The sequence below is a fragment of the Heptranchias perlo genome, chromosome 7 (assembly GCF_035084215.1).
Source record: "Heptranchias perlo isolate sHepPer1 chromosome 7, sHepPer1.hap1, whole genome shotgun sequence".
NCBI classification, from domain to species: domain Eukaryota; kingdom Metazoa; phylum Chordata; class Chondrichthyes; order Hexanchiformes; family Hexanchidae; genus Heptranchias; species Heptranchias perlo.
In genome coordinates this window covers 35,969,465-35,987,240 of record NC_090331.1, presented here as the reverse complement: position 1 = coordinate 35,987,240, position 17,776 = coordinate 35,969,465, and the positions used below count along the sequence as shown (strand labels likewise).

Sequence of the window (17,776 nt, the reverse complement as noted above, 5' to 3'; positions counted from 1 at the left end):
TTTTAAAAGAGAATTGGATATGCACTTGCAGGGAAAAAATTTGTAAGGCTACAGGGATAGGCTGGGGAGTGGGACGAGCTGGATTGCTCTTGCAGAAAGCTGGTACGAACTCAATGGGCCGAATGGCCTCCTTCCACGCTGTAACCATTCTTTATCACCATATAACTAGAGTGTGTGTGTGTGTGTGTGTGAGATATATATTTGTAGAGTCAGCAAGCTATGTATTAAAATGAGTTATGTACAATATAAGAGGATTGCAACTACTCAAATACTTCCTCCCAAAGAAAAAAAAATCTTTTTAAATCTATTAAAATCCTACAGTTTCTCACGATTCCTCAGATTGAGTTTGCAAGCTCTGCTATACAATCAGTTGCACAGGGAGGGACAGATACCTGGGTTGCTCTTGTATACTCCCCAGAAACCAGCCAAAGAATAGTAAAGGGCAGAGATTTGGGAACATATCATCAGTCTGCACTCGGGTGAGAGAGAGAGATAGGTCTCCTTAAAAAAAAATCACCTGTGCTTTTCTGCAAAGGTATTTGCAGGAATGTTTGATGAGGAATCTGGAAATTATCTTGCATTCTGTTTTGTTTAACTATTTTATAATTATGTGTTTAAATGTCCAAGGCATATATGTGTGTGTAGTCAAAGAATAAAAAATATCTTGTTAATGACTTTAAAATCTAGATACAAGGAAGAAATACACCTTACCATTCTGTAAAACCTGGGCTTAAATTGTCTTTTGGAATGTCAATCAATACCTTCAATAAAAGAAAAGTAAATAAGTTAAAACTTAGTATAAATCAAAGACTGCAGTAATCCACAATTCTTTAAGAAATATGGTCAATGCAACATTGCTTCATATGCATACCCAAAATCTATTTATTTTAGGGACACAGCAGTGATCATCATACTCAATGTGCTAAAGAGACATTTGGAGTATTTCTATAACAAGGTACTGAGATTATTTTGGAAAGAAGAATGTCACATGAATATTCCTGCAATAACGTGGAAACAATTTTAAAATAGAATTAGTCACATGACAAAAAGTAAGGGCTCCTCCAATGCTCCACTGTCTAAATGCAGCACACGGTGTGCTATTGTGCGATACACGCCAGAAAGGTCTCTGGTCTGATCCAGATCTCTGCCAGGGTATGGGTGGGGTGCTACAATTAGTCTCGTGCTCTCAGAGCAGCTTGGGTTCCAGCTGTTCACTATCCAGCGACCCTGTCCCCTCGTATTTATTGACACGGAACACTAGTCTTTGCTGTAAGTCCCCTCCCCTCTAATAGTTTGCCAACAATCACTCAAAGTGAAAAATAACAATCTGGGTGGTGTTTGAGGGCTGCTAGCATCTGTGGAACCATATAATATGAGCTACCACCTTCTTGAAAGAGAGAAAAATTAAGAGGAAGGTGACAACTACAAAAATTGAAATTTTCAAACTATTTCATTCTCCAAAATTACTACTTAGTACAATTTGGTAATATAGGACTGCGTTTTTAATCAAATAAGTCAATTATTCCATAGTGGCTAGTAGAAGTCACACATTTGTCTTTTGCTACATGTCAAATCTGATTTGATTAAGTTGTATGATAAGAACAAAATTATGCACAAAACAATTATTCTAATTGCACTGATCAACTGGTTAATTAAATTGCATTTGCGATTGATGCAAACAACTGTTCAGTCCTTTTGCTGGTTCCAAATCATATTTGTTACGATTAGTATGTTCTTAGCAGCGAACAGCTATTCGTGTCATACTAAGGACTTATCTTGAATACATTAAAAAAAAAATCACACATTTTGCACATTCCGGGTAAGCAGAGATCACTGTTACCTTTCCAAGTTCTTTTCTCTCATGGGATCCGAATGATCGGTTGTTCTTTACAGCAATGTCTAATTTTCGTTTAGGAACTTCTTCTATTGAAACTGAGAATTCAAATCTGAAAGAGGTGAAAATGGCTTACTGCAATTTTGATTTTTTTTAAATACACTGCTCAATCTCTATTAAGCCATCGGTACTTTCTAGGAATATCAGATGCTTCCAAACTAGTAATATATTTGTTCAGCAGATCGGGAGGGAAGGATGCAATACTGGGACTCCTGAGTCTGTTCCCATGACAGAAACACAACCTAGCAGCCTTCTAAAAGATTACAGATACAGCCTTATTTAACACAAATGCAAGTTGATTGTACAGTTAATCATAAATTAGCAAAATTAAAGCCCGCGGGATTAAAAGGACTGAGGCATCATGTATACAAAATTGGCTAAGGGACGAAAGCAGAGAGTAATGGTGAACGGTTGTTTTTCAGACCGGACGGAAGTATACAGTGGTGTTCCCCAGGGGTCAGCATTAGGACCACTGCTCTTTTTGACATATACCAATGACCTGGACTTGGGTATCATTTCAAAGTTTGCAGATGACACGAAACTCAGAAATATAGTAAACAATGTGGAGGATAGTAACAGACTTCAAGAGGACATAGACAGACTGGTGAAATGGGCAGACAAATGGCAAATGAAATTTAACACAGAAGTGTGAAGTGTTACATTTTGGTAGGAAGAATGAGGAGAGGCAATATACACTAAATGGTACCATTTTAAAGGGGGTGCCGGAACAGAAAGACCTGGGGGTGTATGTGCACAAATCTTTGAAGGTGGCAGGACAACTTGAGAAGGCTGTTAAAAAAGCATATGGGATCCTGGGCTTTATTAACAAAGGTATAGAGTACTAACGCAAGGAAGTTATGCTAAACCTTTATAAAACACTGGTTGGGCCTCAGCTGGAGTATTGTGTTCAATTTTGGGCACCACACTTTAGGAAAGATGTCAAGGCCTTGGAGAGGGTGCAGAAGAGATTTACTAGAATGGTACCAGGGATGAGGGACTTCAGTTACGTGGATAGACTGGAGAAGCTGGGGTTGTTCTCCTTAGAGTAGAGAAGGTTAAGAGGAGATTTGATGGGGGTGTTCAAAATCATGAACGGTTATGATAGAGTAAATAAGGAGAAACTGTTTCCAATGGCAGAAGGGTCGGTAACCAGAGGACACAGATTTAAGGTGATTGGCAAAAGAGTCAGAGGCCACGAGGAAACATTTTTTTGTGCAACGAGTTGTTATGATCTGGAATGCACTGCCTGAAAGGGTGGTGGAAGCAGATTCAATAATAACTTTCAAAAGGGAATTGGATAAATACTGGAAGGGAAAAAATTTACAGGGGAGTCAGACTAATTAGATAGCACCACCAAAGAGCGGGCACAGGCACAATTTGCCAAATGGCCTCCTCCTGTGCTGTCTATTATGAAATCCAAAATTAATTTTAAGTGATTCAATATAAATATCAAAAAGTTATATTCATAGTTTACTGTCAATGACTGAGAATAAAAGCTCATATACCACTCAAGCCTCCATTGTGCAGGCTCGATTAATTCTAGTCTTTAAAGCAGGTACAAGATATACTTTTGCCTGTATGCTACTCAATCCTTACTTACTTTTCATCATATTGTGGATCCACAGTCTTCTTCTTGACTTGAGTTCTTCTCCGGCCTGACCAGCTTTTGTCAGGAAGAAGGTAGAGTCGTACATATGGATCTGATCCATCATTTGAACAGGGTATCAGGCTTCTGCAATATAAATGTCAAAGCCATTGATGACAATAAATGAAAGACACAACTCCAATGATTATCTGCAGTATATCCTTGGGAATAGAAACTCATTCATTTCATTAAAACCATAAAAGCCAATCTTTTCAAAGCTTCAGCCCTATAATGCTATGCTGGACAATAAGCTTCTTGCATAGAGAAACCTTCACTTGTCAATAAATATCATTCAAGTGGAAACAGGAACAGATGTAGGCCATGCAGCCGCTCAAGCCCATTCCGCTATTCTATTAGATCATGGCAGTTATGTACCTCAACTCCATTGACCTGCCTCTGATCCATATCCGTTGATATCCGTACCTTATAAAAATGTCAATCTCAGTCTTGAAAATTTCAATTGACCCAGCGTCCATAGCCTTTTGGGGGGAAGAGAGTTCTAGATTTCCACTAGCCTTTGAGTGAAAAAGTACTTTTTGATTTAACCCTTAACTGGTCTGGCTCTAATTTTATGATTGTGGCCCTTGTTCTGGATACTTCACCAGAGGAAAATGTTTCTCTGTATCTACCCTATCGAATCCCTTAATCATTTTAAGCACCTCGATTAGATTGTAATTATACCCTTATATCAGTGGTGGTGTTAGCACCACATTTTTGCAATTACTAGTTCCTCGGTCTGTACTGCAGGGAAAATCCTATGCTCCAACCAACTCTATTTCCCAAACTTTTGTACATTTTGCTTTTTTTAATATAATAGTTTGATTTTATAGGGACAGAATGTCTGACTTTAAAATTATGACTAAATCACATCTGTGTGCCCTGGTTCATTTATTCCCCGTCCTCTAACACCATTTCACCTGAAGACTACATTTGGTCTTGTCCATGGGTGATCGACCAAGTATTGGCAGGGAAGATATCCAAAAATGGTGGACTACCTAGCAAAACATCTAATGCATGAAGCAAAATAAAACAAAGAGATGAATAAAAACATACATGCAAAAAAAAAGTTATCTGGATTTAAATAAAATTAACGTCTGGTTTTAAGCGAGGTACTGGAGCAGGCCAGGTCCTGGGGCTCCTATGCCCCCACGTTTTAAGGACAAGGCACACGTTGTGGGTGGAGCTTTGCCCAAAAACATAAGATTTGGCATGGGATCTTTAAACACTAGATTTGAATATTTGCTGGAAACTGTGGATGCTGGTGTTGTGACCTCTGTGCTTCCTCCCACAGAATCAGCTGTCGCAAAATCAGGCCTCCAGCAAAATTGGTCGCTCGCTTGATTTTCTGACTCTTTTTCAATGGGCAAGGTGTCCAAGTTTAAGTCATTTATTTTCCTATTAATATTGGTGCAATATAAGATCTATAAATAAAATGATTGGCAATCAGAAAAATTACCTGCAACAATGAACAATTACAATCAGACTCTGACGTGGAGTGGAATAACGCACTGTGAGCTGGATTTTGCCCAGAGGTTCCTCATTTAGGGCCATACCACTGGAAGAAAAATGAAGACAAGGATTTAGTTTTCTACTTTACCTCAAAGAATTTCAGAAGTTTGAAACCTTATAAATGTCATAACGTAGAGCAGTGTCTTCTCAATTACAATGGGTCATATTTACAAAATATAATGCAGTTAAAATTAATCAACAAACCCGACTCAGATCATACTTAAAAGTCTACAGTAGCACTTCTGCAACCAAAGGAAACATTATACTTTGAGCTAAGAATTTTTCTATGGGTCTTTATATTTCCTAATTTTACTCTACAATGTTACAGTTAGGAAAGTGATACAGACCCCAAATATCTATGTGCCAACGATCCTACAATTATGCCAGGATCATGCTTGACAGAACCTCTGCCACTGACCCTGGCAGGCTCTCCGAGGTCAGGCGAAGGTTTCCCCACTATTCAGACAATGGTAGACACCGCATTACAAGGGGTGCACGTAGATTGCCTGACACTGTAAATTTTGACAAAGGTGCCCGGGGGTGAGGTCGCCCACTGCTCTCTGGAAACAGAAAGCTTCCCCCCAGCAGTCCTTTCAGAAAATTTCAATCCTTCTTCCACCCTTGTCAGGGAGATACACCTGGCCTCACAGGCATCCCTCCATTAACCATACACCAGGTCCCTTTGAGGCCCTGGGGCATAGGCATTCCCGAAAGTGTTTTTCAGGGCCATTGATTTGTAAATAGACTACTGAATTGAATTACTTTTTGACATTACTACAACAGGTTAGAAATAATGCTAATGTATACTGGATTTTTCATTAAACATTCCTATTATTGTATTCTAAAATAAGATGATTGTGATACTTTTACTCCAAGGTAATACAGCTTTCACTGACCCTCTTGTGGGTGAATCAATTAATCCAAATGTTCCTAAAATACACTGCTCAGATGACAGCACCTGGATATTGAGATCTCATGTGTTGGGCTAGAAATTAGCAACTAAGCCATCATACTTGTTTAACTCATTCTCTCATTCCTTTTGTTTATAACTGGCCTGTATGGGTATCATAGTAGGTACAGCAAAGGAGGCGGCCATTCGGCCTGTGCTGGCTCTTTGAAAGAGCTATTAAATTAGTCCCATTCCCCTGTTCTTTCCCCATAGCATTGTAATTTTTTTCCCTTCAAGTATTTATCCAATTCCCTTTTGAAAGTTACCATTAAATCTGCTTCCACCACCCTGTCAGACAGTGCATTCCAGATCATAACAACTCGCTGCGTAAAAAAATGTTTCCTCATGTCGCTTCTGGCTCTTTTGCCAATTACCTTAAATCTGTGTCCTCTAGTTACCGACCCTTCTGCTACTGAAAACAGTTTCTCCTTATTTACCCTATCAAAATTCAATCAATAAAGCTTGAAGGAAGGGAAATAAACTGCAAAATTACCAGAGAGAAACATTAGCACTGACTAGTTTGTTTAAATAAACCTAATATGAGCTTTTAGTCTGGAGATAATAAACAAGAACTTTTGGAGGTTGTTAATTATGTGTGTTTATGGTTCAGTGCCAATCACAGTGACAGATTTTAGCCAATGCTAACCTTAGCCTGCTATAAGAATTGTTCTACGGTCAAATAATTGTTCTATAGTCATATAGTCATCTCAAAGCTGCGATGACCCTTAGTTTCACCTGAGATTCCTGTCCAGTTATATTTCAAGATTTGTGTCAACGGGTACAAAATGCGTCATCTATTAGCATTTAATTTCTGTACTTTAAGATTCAAAACATGCAAAGCATTTAAAGACAATAATATCCACAAAGGCCCGCACTTTTGCAGTTGCAGATCTCTGTCATGAAGTTCAAAGGTAGAATTGGCAAGTGAAGATTCCAAAGTAGTACTAGGCATATCTCCACTTCTGGAGGCCTCTGAGGAGCTGGATTGTGTTGGAGTTGTTGGCATTTCTGGTTTCATTTCTTCAATATGTTTAGGCTGTCGATAACTGTCTCCTCTCTCCATCTGGTCACATACTACACTATTAGCACACATCTTTGGAACATTTGGTGATCTTGGTGTCGAAGGTGGAGTGTTAGGCTTGCTTCCAGTCTTCTTTTTCTTTATTGAAATAGGACCTTTTTTAAGGGCATTCAGACCTGTGTAGACACTGTCAGGATCTGGTTCCTCAATGGTTAGCACCTGTGTGTATTGCACAAAGAGCAAATGTCAGCAAGCAACTCACAGTCATAAGCCCTTGTCGTTTCTAATACTAATCATCCTAATAATTTAACATTTATTTTCCTCAGATGATTGGTCACCCCCCCACGATTCAGGGATAAATGCATCATGTGGTGTGGCATTACACTACACCAGGAAAGTCCTAATGTTCAGTCTCTAGTCTGCATTGTTAGCCAATTTCATCCAGGCAGCAGTGGGAGAATGCTATAATGGTCTCAGTTAATTCCCTCTCTGGGTTAAGGAGGGGAACAAGTGTCAGGCAGGATTTCTGCTCCTGACTACTGATTCATGGCTCCTGTTGAAAGTCTTCCAAGTGAGGACACGACTGGGGCCATTCCCATGGTCAAATAAAACACCAACCTCATGCATGAAGTGGCCCTTTCTTTCAGTGAGATAGTGGAGGACAGTTGCCCATGGAACAGTATACCAGGCAGAGTTGCTGCATTGAGAAGGAAGAGTACCCGAGGAGGAAATTTAACTTTAGCAGAAACAAAGTATTTATGATGCAATTTATAACTTTCTGTAGGGCGTGGTAATTACTTTGTAACACCAGATTAAGTTTAACCTTTTCAGCATTAAGCAGTAATTTTGCACCAAAACAAACAAGCTTAAATATTTTACATTACTAAATTATTACTGCAAATAGAGTACACTTCTTAATTGCTGTCCATGTTTTTAAACAACCAGCATCTCAAATTTAAAGCAATTTGCTCCAGTTAAGAGTTTTGAAAATTGTGAAGATTTTGGCACCAAATGGGTTAAATGTTGTTTATCCTTTCACGTTAGTGATTTGAGTTCAAATCCAGCTATGACAAAGGGATCAAAGTCTCCTCATTTTGATGGCTGTTGAGTGTCTTAGATTAAACTTATTTGGGAGGTCTTAATCTAGTTCCACAGCATAAAACTGCCCAGAATTTTGTTGCCATTTCAAACAAATGAGGATAGAACTTCTGATCAGCAAAGTTACACATGGAACCTTAATGTGCTCATACTTTTTTTAAATTCATTCATGGGATGTGGGCGTTGCTGGCAAGAACAGCATTTGTTGCCCATCCCTAATTGCCCTCGAGAAGGTGGTGGTGAGCTGCCTTCTTGAACCGCTGCAGTCCATGTGGCGAAGGTTCTCCCACAGTGCTGTTAGGTAGAGAGTTCCAGGATTTTGACCCAGTGATGATGAGGGAACGGCGATATATTTCCAAGTCAGGATGGTGTGCGACTTGGACGGGAACGTGCAGGTGGTGGTGTTCCCATGTGCCTATTGCCCTTATCCTTCTAGATGGTCGAGGTCTCGGGTTTGGGAGGTGCTGTCGAAGAAGCCTGGGTGAGTTGCTGCAGTGCATCTTGTAGATGGTACACACTGCAGCCACGGCGCGCTGGTGGTGGAGGGAGTGAATGTTTAAGGTGGTGGGAGTGAATGTTTAAGGTGGTGGATGGGGTGCCCATCAAGCGGGTTGCTTTGTCCTGGATGGTGTCGAGCTTCTTGAGTGTTGTTGGAGCTGCACTCATCCAGGCAATTGGAGAGTATTCCATCACACTCCTGACTTGTGCCTTGTAGATGGTGGAAAGGCTCTGGGGAGTCAGGAGGTGAGTCACTTGCCACAGAATACCCAGCCTGCTTTTGTAGCCACAGTATTTATGTGGCTGCTCCAGTTAAGTTTGTGGTCAATGATGATCCCCAGGATGTTGATGGTGGGGGAATTCAGCGATGGTAATGCTGTTGAATGTCAAGGGGAGGTATTAGACTCTCTCTTGTTGGAGATGATCATTGCCTGGCACTTGTGTGGTGCGAATGTTACTTGCCACTTATCAGCCCAAGCCTGGATGTTGTCCAGATCTTGCTGCATGCGGGCTTCATTATCTGAGGAATTGCGAATGGAACTGAACACTGTGCAATCATCAGCGAACATCCGCACTTCTGACCTTATGATGGAGGGAAGATCATTGATGAAGCAGCTGAAGATGGTTGGGCCTAGGACACTGCTCTAAGGAACTCCTGCAGCGATGTCCGGGGCAGAGACGATTGGCCTCCAACAACCACTATCATCTTCAATGTGCCAAGTATGACTCCAGCCACTGGAGAATTTTCCCCGATTCCCATTGACTTCAATTTTACTAGGGCTCCTTGATGCCACAATTGGTCAAATGCTGCCTTGATGTCAAGGGCAGTCACTCTCACCTCTCCTATGGAATTCAGCTCTTTTGTCCATTTTTGGACCAAGGCTGTAATGAGCTCTGGAGCTGAGTGGTCCTGGCGGAACCCAAACTGAGCATTGGTGAGCAGGTTATTGGTGAGTAAGTGCCGCTTGATAGAACTGTCGACGACACCTTCCATCAGTCTACTCTCAATCATCAGCAAAGTGACGGGGCAGCAATTGGCTGGATTAGATTTGTCCTGCTTTTTGTGGACAGGACGCACCAGGGCAAATTTCCACTTTGTTGGGTAGATGCCAGTGTTGTGGCTGTACTGGAACAGCTTGGCTAGAGGCGCGGCTATTTCTGGAGCACAAGTCTTCAGCACTACAGCCGGGATGTTGTCGGGGCACATAGTCTTTGTTTTATCCAGAGCACTCAGTCGTTACTTGATATCACGTGGAGTGAATTGAATTGGCTGAAGACTGGCTTCTGTGATGGTTGGGATCTCGGGAAGAGGCAGAGATGGATCATCCACTCGGCACTTCTGGCTGAAGATGGTTGCAAATGCTTCATATTACATTCTTATGTGCATTATTTTAATACAGGCATTAAGTTGTTTAAAATAAATAGCACACACTGAAACGTATGAAGAGTGCATTAAGTATTCAAATGGGAACTTTGCCGATTGAAAATGTTACCATATAGGTCTTTAATTGAAGGACTATATCACTTTGAAAGAAACTTCACAGTGCTAAATCTAAAATATCTGACTATTCAATAGGTGGTCATTAAGTCTAAGTTCATTTTGATAATAAATTTTTGAAGTCTCAAAAACCTTGCTGTTACATACATTTGACAATGTTGGATTTAGCCTGCATTGCAAGCTAACAAATCCCCTTTTAAGCTTTCACGTCCATGGCCACAAAAGCATACATCCATATCGAAGAAAGCAGATAAGTAATGATAATTTCTCTAATATGTTTAACCTACCCGAAGGACCAACTTCAATTTTATAAGGCTGCTGGGACCTGAATGTTCTAGAGGAAACCTTTGGTCAAGGGTCAGATCAGATGCTTTCAACAAGTGGTAGAAAGGAACAGTCAAGATCCCAAGGGCACACTCTCTGTCTTTGTCTTTGATCTTCTCAAAACAAATTGCATTAGTATTTCACACAGGTTACTGTATAAAACTGAATATTTAATATATCACTTCTGCTATAAATCCATGATATGCACATTCCAAAAATATTTTATTAGCCAAACATCCTCTAATTCCTGAAAATAACTAAATTATATAGTACTTTACCCAAACATGGGTCATACTTCCAAAAGATAATTCCCTTTTAAGAGGCATTGTGGAAGAAGGAGATTATTAATTGGATTGTTAATTTCTCAGATAATAGGAAACAGGAAGTGATCAAAGGCAATAATGCCAACTGGGCAGTGGCAATGGTGGAGGAGGGGATCAGGAGCAGCGGCAATGGGTGGGGGGGGAAATCGGGAGTGGCAATCAGCTTCTTTAGTGCAGAGTCGGGAGGAGCATTCCACATTCTGGTAAGTTATTTACCATCTTTGTTTATGGTGATCCCTAGGGCTGGTTACTCTGAGTGCAGCCAGCACTGGCGCCAGCTGCCTCAGGGCTAACCAATCTTACAGAAGGGGGCCTCAAAGAGGCATTAGGGCCCTTATCAGCATAGGCAGAGCAGCTGACTCCTGTTTCAGGCGTGGGTAAAGGACGCCTCTAGTTTGTCCTTACCCAATATGGCCGGAGGCCCACTTCCGGCCAGAAATGTGTGCACATGTCCTGCCCACAATATTGGGGCTTGAATAGTCCGAGCTGTGCAGACGAATTGCTAGGCCTACATGTTTTGAGGTTTTCTGAATGTGCTTCTAAACTCTACACTTCAGGCATTTTGGTACTGAAAATAATCCTGAATTTATTCTGTACAATACTATCACTGCTTTATTGCACCCCAATTACTGATAGCAATTTTGTATATAACATTGTATTTTACCTCTATGTTTAGCTCCTCAGAATGAAAATTTTTGATGAAGAATGTAAATGCTTGTTCCCAGATTGGTGCACTGGTATTGTAGCAAATCTGTGAATCCAAAATTGCTTGTTAAAGTATACGGCCCTTCACAATGCTGATAACATTTGCAAATTGGTTAATTGATTTCTTTAATTCGAATGCTAACTGTTGACAGGAATTTCTTGCTGCAAAGAAGGAATTCCCTTCTTGTAAAAAGAAAGAGTCATTTGGGGGATACACTTGATCAAATACAAGTCTCCCACAATCTTTGAAATTATCAGGTTTTAACAGCTTGATCTATGCATAAATTATTTGACATTACACCACAATTTCTGAACTTTCTTAAAGAATATTTTTTGCAAAGACTACAGATGTGCACTTCCATTGCAGTTTTCCATTTTACCGCCCTGATTACATGGTCATGGTGATAAGCTGCTGCTGGTGGTGATAATCATGCTGCCTCTCAGGTCTACACAAGGACTTTAAACCCTAGAGCATCGCCAAAGCAACTGATCTTTGACAGCAAAAACAAATTCCCTCTCAAAGACTCCAAAGGCAGCTGGCAGTTGAAAATCAGGGAGCAATATGGGGCACTCTGGTGGCCCTTTGGACGCCCAAGGCCCACCTGATTCAATTTTCAGGTAGGCAGCCAAGTGGGCGAGCAGCCTGCCTGCCTGTTTCCAGAAGGCTGCTTAAATTTGCAAATTGATTTCCTCCCCCTCTACCCATTTTTATGAGGTGTTGAGCAGTCTAACCAGCTGTCCTTAAAAGAGATCTGCTCGAAAAACAGCTAACAAAATTTTTGTGGCGCCAGGAGGAACAGGAGTGCTGAACCTACGAAAAAAAAAACTCCAGCCTGCTGCTGGCCCCTGAGGCCTACTCTGGGATCCTTTCCCATCCCACCCTCCTTCGGTGCAACCTGCCATCCGGCTCATTGTGGCAGCCGGCCGATTTCCAGCCCATCTATACCCAGCTAACTGCAGCGTGGTGCCCGTTTGGTACCCATAGCTCACCGGCGGCATTTAACTGAAGCCCGAACCATTTTCTGGTTCGGGCCTCCCGACACCGGCTTTGAGTGGGCTGCATGGCCATCCTTCCAATTTTGCTCAGGATTTGGGTGGAAGCTGTAGATCACCCCCATCTTATCCGATGTAGAAGTGATTCTGCTGTAAAGTTTTACTGGAGCTAAAAATTTATTGAGAAATTCAACTCATGCAATTGACATTATTCTATAGTATCATTATACACAAATGTACAGAACAAATCAGGACAACTCGTACCTTGCTTTCTTGTATGCTGTTTTCTACAACAAGCTGAACAGAGCAGCTAGGTTCCAAGTTGGCCTTCTTTGTTGACTGTGAATGTAAAAACACCATAATCCTTCATTGAAAACTTGCTGATACATTTGTAAGAACAATTTTTAATTACTATAAAGGCTTTCAATAATTAACTGCTACTAATTACCCAGTTCATAAGAACTAGATTTCTTCAGATATTGTTCTTGGCTTTAAATCCATAACCTCTAGATGGTGATATCATTAGCTTAGCTTTTGTCTCCCAAAATCATGAAATTCTTTTTTTTAATCCACTTATAGATGACACATATTCCTATAGTTTAAACAAAAACTACCCTGATTTTCCAAGTTCAGTATAAACAATGTTGAGCAGGCCCATCCAGGCCGGCATCTAAGAGCGTGGGCCATGTAAGCTGAACCAAGATTTCCTGCAAGACTCCCTTCCACTAATTTAAAAAGAATACTAGCACATGAAAAGTTTGTCCAGAGATGTTGGCCTGCAGCGTAGTTTGCTAGGGAGCGGAAAATGGTATGTTGGCCTTTATTGCAGGGGGGTTGGAGTACAAGAGTAAGGAAGTCTTGCTGCAACTGTACAGGACTTTGGCGAGACCACACCTGGAGTACAGTGTACAGGTTTGGTCTCCTTATCTAGGAAAGGATATAATTGCCTTAAAGGCAGTGCAACAAAGGTTCACTAGTTTGATTCCTGGGATGAGAGGGTTGTCCTATTAGGAAAGATTGAGTAGAATGGGCCAATACTCTCTGGAGTTTAGAAGAATGAAAGGTGATCTCATTTATACATATAAGACTCTAAGAGGGCTTGACAGGGTAGATGCTGAGAGTTTGTTTCCCCCGGCTGGAGAGCCCAGAACTGGGGATGTTGTCGAGGATAAGGGGTCAGACATTTAAGACTAAGATGAGGAGGAATTTCTTCACTCAGAGGGTCATGAATATTTGGAATTCTCTACCCCAGAGGGCTGTGGATGCTCAGTCGTTGAGTATATTCAAGATGGAGATCGATAGATTTTTGGACTCTAAGGGAATCAAGGAATATGGGGATCGGGCGGGAAAGTGGAGTTGAGGATGAAGATCAGTCATGATCTTATTGAATGGCGGAACAGGCTTGAGGGGCAGTATGGCCTAACTCCTGCTTCTATTTCTCATGTTCTTAAATTCTATGAGGCAGCAGCTCGTAAAGAACCGCAGCTCACCATTAAAGGCAAATGTGGTGGATAGAAAAGAGGACTAACTGTTCACAATAGTACAGTGGAAAAATGTGGACAACCCTTTGATGTTGAAGAGCTGGAGATGCTTCTGTAGGAGGGGCACCAAAGGAGGGTGACCCTATTGGAGGCTGATCCCATTCTCCAGTAAAAGCACAGGTTTTAACTAGAACTAGCTGCGCCTCTAGCCAAGCTGTTCCAGTACAGCTACAACACTGGCATCTACCCGACAATGTGGAAAATTGCCCAGGTATGTCCAGTCCACAAAAGCAGGACAAATCCAATCCGACCAATTACCGCCCCATCAGTCTACTCTCAATCATCAGCAAAGTAATGGAAGGTGTCGTCGACAGTACTATCAAGCGACACTTACTCACCAATAAATAACCTGCTCACCGATGCTCAGTTTGGGTTCTGCCAGGACCACTTGGCGCCAGACTTAATTACAGCCTTGGTCCAAAAATGGACAAAAGAGCTTAATTACAGAGGTGAGGTGAGAGTGACTGCCCTTGACATCAAGGCAGCATTTGACAGAGTGTGGCACGAGGGAGCCCTAGTAAAATTGAAGTCAATGGGAATCAGGGGGAAAACTCTCCAGTGGCTGGAGTCATACCTAGCACAAAGGAAGATAGTAGTGGTTGTTGGAGGCCAATCATCTCAGCCCCAGGTTATTGGTGCAGGAGTTCCCCAGGGCAGTGTCCTAGGCCCAACCATCTTCAGCTGCTTCATCAATGACCTTCCCTCCATCATAAGGTCAGAAATGGGGATGTTCGCTGATGAATATTCCAATATTCGCAACCCCTCAGACAATGAAGCAATCTGAGCCCGCATGCAGCAAGACCTGGACAACATCCAGGCTTGAGCTGATAAGTGGCAAGTAATATTCGCGCCAGACAAGTGCCAGGCAATTACCATCTCCAACAAGAGAGAGGGTCTAACCACCTCCCCTTGATATTCAATGGCATTTCCATCGCCGAATCCCCCATCAACAACATCCTGGGGGTCACCATTGACCAGAAACTTAACTGGACCAGCCATATAAATACTGTGGCTACAAGAGCAGGTCAGAGGCTGGGTATTCTGCGGCGAGTGACTCATCTCCTGACTCCCCAAAGCCTTTCCACCATCTACAAGGCACAAGTCAGGAGTGCGATGGAATACTCTCCACTTGCCTGGATGAGTGCAGCTCCAACAACACTCAAGAAGCTCGACGCCATCCAGGACAAAGCAGCCCGCTTGAGTGGCACTCCATCCACCACCCTAAACATTCTCTCCCTTCACCACCGGCGCACAGTGGCTGCAGTGTGTACCATCCACAGGATGCACTGCAGCAACTCGCCAAGGCTTCTTCGACAGCACCTCCCAAACCCGCGACCTCTACCACCTAGAAGGACAAGAGCAGCAGGTACATGGGAACAACACCACCTGCACGTTGCCCTCCAAGTCACACACCATCCCGACTTGGAAATATATCGCCGTTCCTTCATCATCGCTGGGTCAAAATCCTGGAACTCCCTTCCTAACAGCACTGGGAGAACCGGACTGCAGCGGTTCAAGAAGGCGGCTCACCACCACCTTCTCAAGGGCAATTAGGAATGGGCAATCAATGCTGGCCTCGCCAGCGACGCCCACATCCCATGAACAAATGAAAAAAAACTGCATGTAGGGAAGTTATTGACATAGTCAATGCACTCACTTAGGTTTGTGCTGTAATTTATAGGGCCACTTTCAGCAAACCTCTTCCTCATTGCAGCCAGGTATAAGGGACCGAAGTTGGGAACTACTGCACCCTCTAGGATGTACCATTTCAAGACATTGTATAAAACCATTACGCTTTTACACTCAGTCTTTCATTGTGCCAAAACTGGATTGCACACTTTTCTTGCAGGTGGAGGTGGCATAAGTAGATTAGCAAACAGATGCTCAAGCTTCCAGCTCAAAGCACTCCTTGTGTGTGTGGTTGTGGTGGGGGAGGGGGGGTCCTGGGTCTGGCAGCACTGCTTTGTAAGTTTCTAATAGATCTCTACATTAAAGTAATGGTTTGGGGTTTAATATGATTATATATTAGATTTAATGTAATACCACAAAATTACCTTGATGTACTTTGGTTTGTTCTTTTTCTTCACACCATACTCATTGTTGGTATATTCAAACTGATTTCTCTTGTGGAGAAAAATAGATTACTTTCATTATACAATTCAACAAGGAAATAAAAACTCTTTCCATTAGACTATTTTTTACCAATGCATTGAGGAATTGAACATCAGGTACATAAAAATAAAAGCAACATTTTTTTTGCTTTTATTGCTGGAAATCTGAAATAAAAACAGAAAATGCTGGAAATACTCAGGTCAGGCAGCTTCTGTGGAGAGAGAAAGTGTTAACATTTCAGGTTGATGGCCTTTCATCAGAACTGGAAGATTTAACAGCTTTTAAGCAAGTACAGAGCTTGGGAAAGGGGGTCCCCCCTTGTCCTCACCTTCCACTCCACCAGCCTCCACATTCAACGTATCATCCTCCGCCATTTCCGCCACCTCCAGCGTGATAACACCAACAAACACATCTTCCCCTCCCCTTTCAGCATTCCGAAGGGACCGTTCCCTCCGCAGCACCCTGGTCCACTCTTCCATCACCCCCAACACCTTCCCGTGCAAGTGCGGGAGATGCAATAACTGCCCCTTCACCTCCTCTCTTCCCATCGTGCAGGGCCCCAGACACACCTTCCAGGTGAAACAGCGATTTACTTGTACTTCTTTCAATTTAGTATTCTGTATTCGCTGCTCAAAATGCGTCTCCTCTACTCTGACCTTTCTGTCCTCAGCCTCCTACGTCGTTCCAATGAAGCTCAACGGAAGCTCAAGGAACAGCACCTCATCTTTAGATTAGGCACTCTACAACTTTCTGGACTCAATACTGATTTTAATAACTTCAGTTCATCACCATTGCTCCCATTTTTTCAGAGCACAGGTGCTGGTGATGGTTCTGATGTTGCCATTTACAGCTCCTCTAGACCCATCTTTTGTTTCTTTACTTGTCCCATTACCACCCTCCTTGCCTTGCACCATAATCCCTTTTGTCATTTAATCATTCCGGCCCTCCACCCTATCAGACCTTCCCTTTTGTTCTTTCCTCCCCAACCCAACCCCCTTTCCCTGGCTCTGCACTTGCTTAAAAATTGTTAAATCTTTATTTCTTCCAGTTCTGACAAAGGTCATTAACCTGAAATGTTAACTTTGTCTCTCTCTCCACAGATCCTGCCCCACCTGCTGAGTATCTCCAGCATTTTCTGATTTTATATCAGCTACACAAACCTCTCAAACATATTTTAAATACTATAAACACAAATTCAAGCTCAGGGGAACTATACCAGTTGCTGAGACTTGCTAGCATTGTTTTCAATAGTGAGTGATATTTTTACCATTGTGAAAGTTTTTACAAGCTCAGTCACAATATTGATCTGGAATGTTCTTAATTTTTGATTAATTATTTATCGGTAGTTCAGTTTTCAACATCCCCCTCCCCCTCTTACATTCTCTCTGTACCACTTACCTTCTACAGCCCAAAGAATGAGATGATAACCTCTTCAACTTGGCCACACCATTACATTTTTCAGTTAACTTTGTGCTCACCATTTCAGCAAGAGATGCCCGGTTTACACCCCAATCTATTTTTCTTTCCATACAAAGGATAAGCGAACTAAGTGTAAAATGGGCATCTGACCTACTGCTTCCCAGTCCCTGCCCAGCAGGAACAGTTAAAATCAGCCCCAAAACTATTGAAAAAAAATAAAGGGTGGCCCTACACAAAGGAGAGACCA

At 42.0% G+C, this 17,776-nt stretch overlaps 1 protein-coding gene across 1 annotated transcript in view; it reads right to left on the bottom strand.

The window, feature by feature from the left end:
* Positions 1–17,776, bottom strand: part of LOC137323610 (extended synaptotagmin-3-like) — a 126,080-nt gene that overhangs the window by 7,973 nt on the left and 100,331 nt on the right. The window contains exons 14-22 of the mRNA XM_067987293.1: positions 16,053–16,121; positions 12,722–12,796; positions 11,424–11,510; positions 10,400–10,549; positions 6,873–7,237; positions 4,996–5,094; positions 3,495–3,626; positions 1,841–1,946; positions 712–761 (exon numbers count right to left, since the gene is read on the bottom strand). Coding sequence (XP_067843394.1) covers positions 712–761; positions 1,841–1,946; positions 3,495–3,626; positions 4,996–5,094; positions 6,873–7,237; positions 10,400–10,549; positions 11,424–11,510; positions 12,722–12,796; positions 16,053–16,121 — 1,133 coding nt within the window. The remainder of the gene's footprint in view (positions 1–711; positions 762–1,840; positions 1,947–3,494; positions 3,627–4,995; positions 5,095–6,872; positions 7,238–10,399; positions 10,550–11,423; positions 11,511–12,721; positions 12,797–16,052; positions 16,122–17,776) is intronic.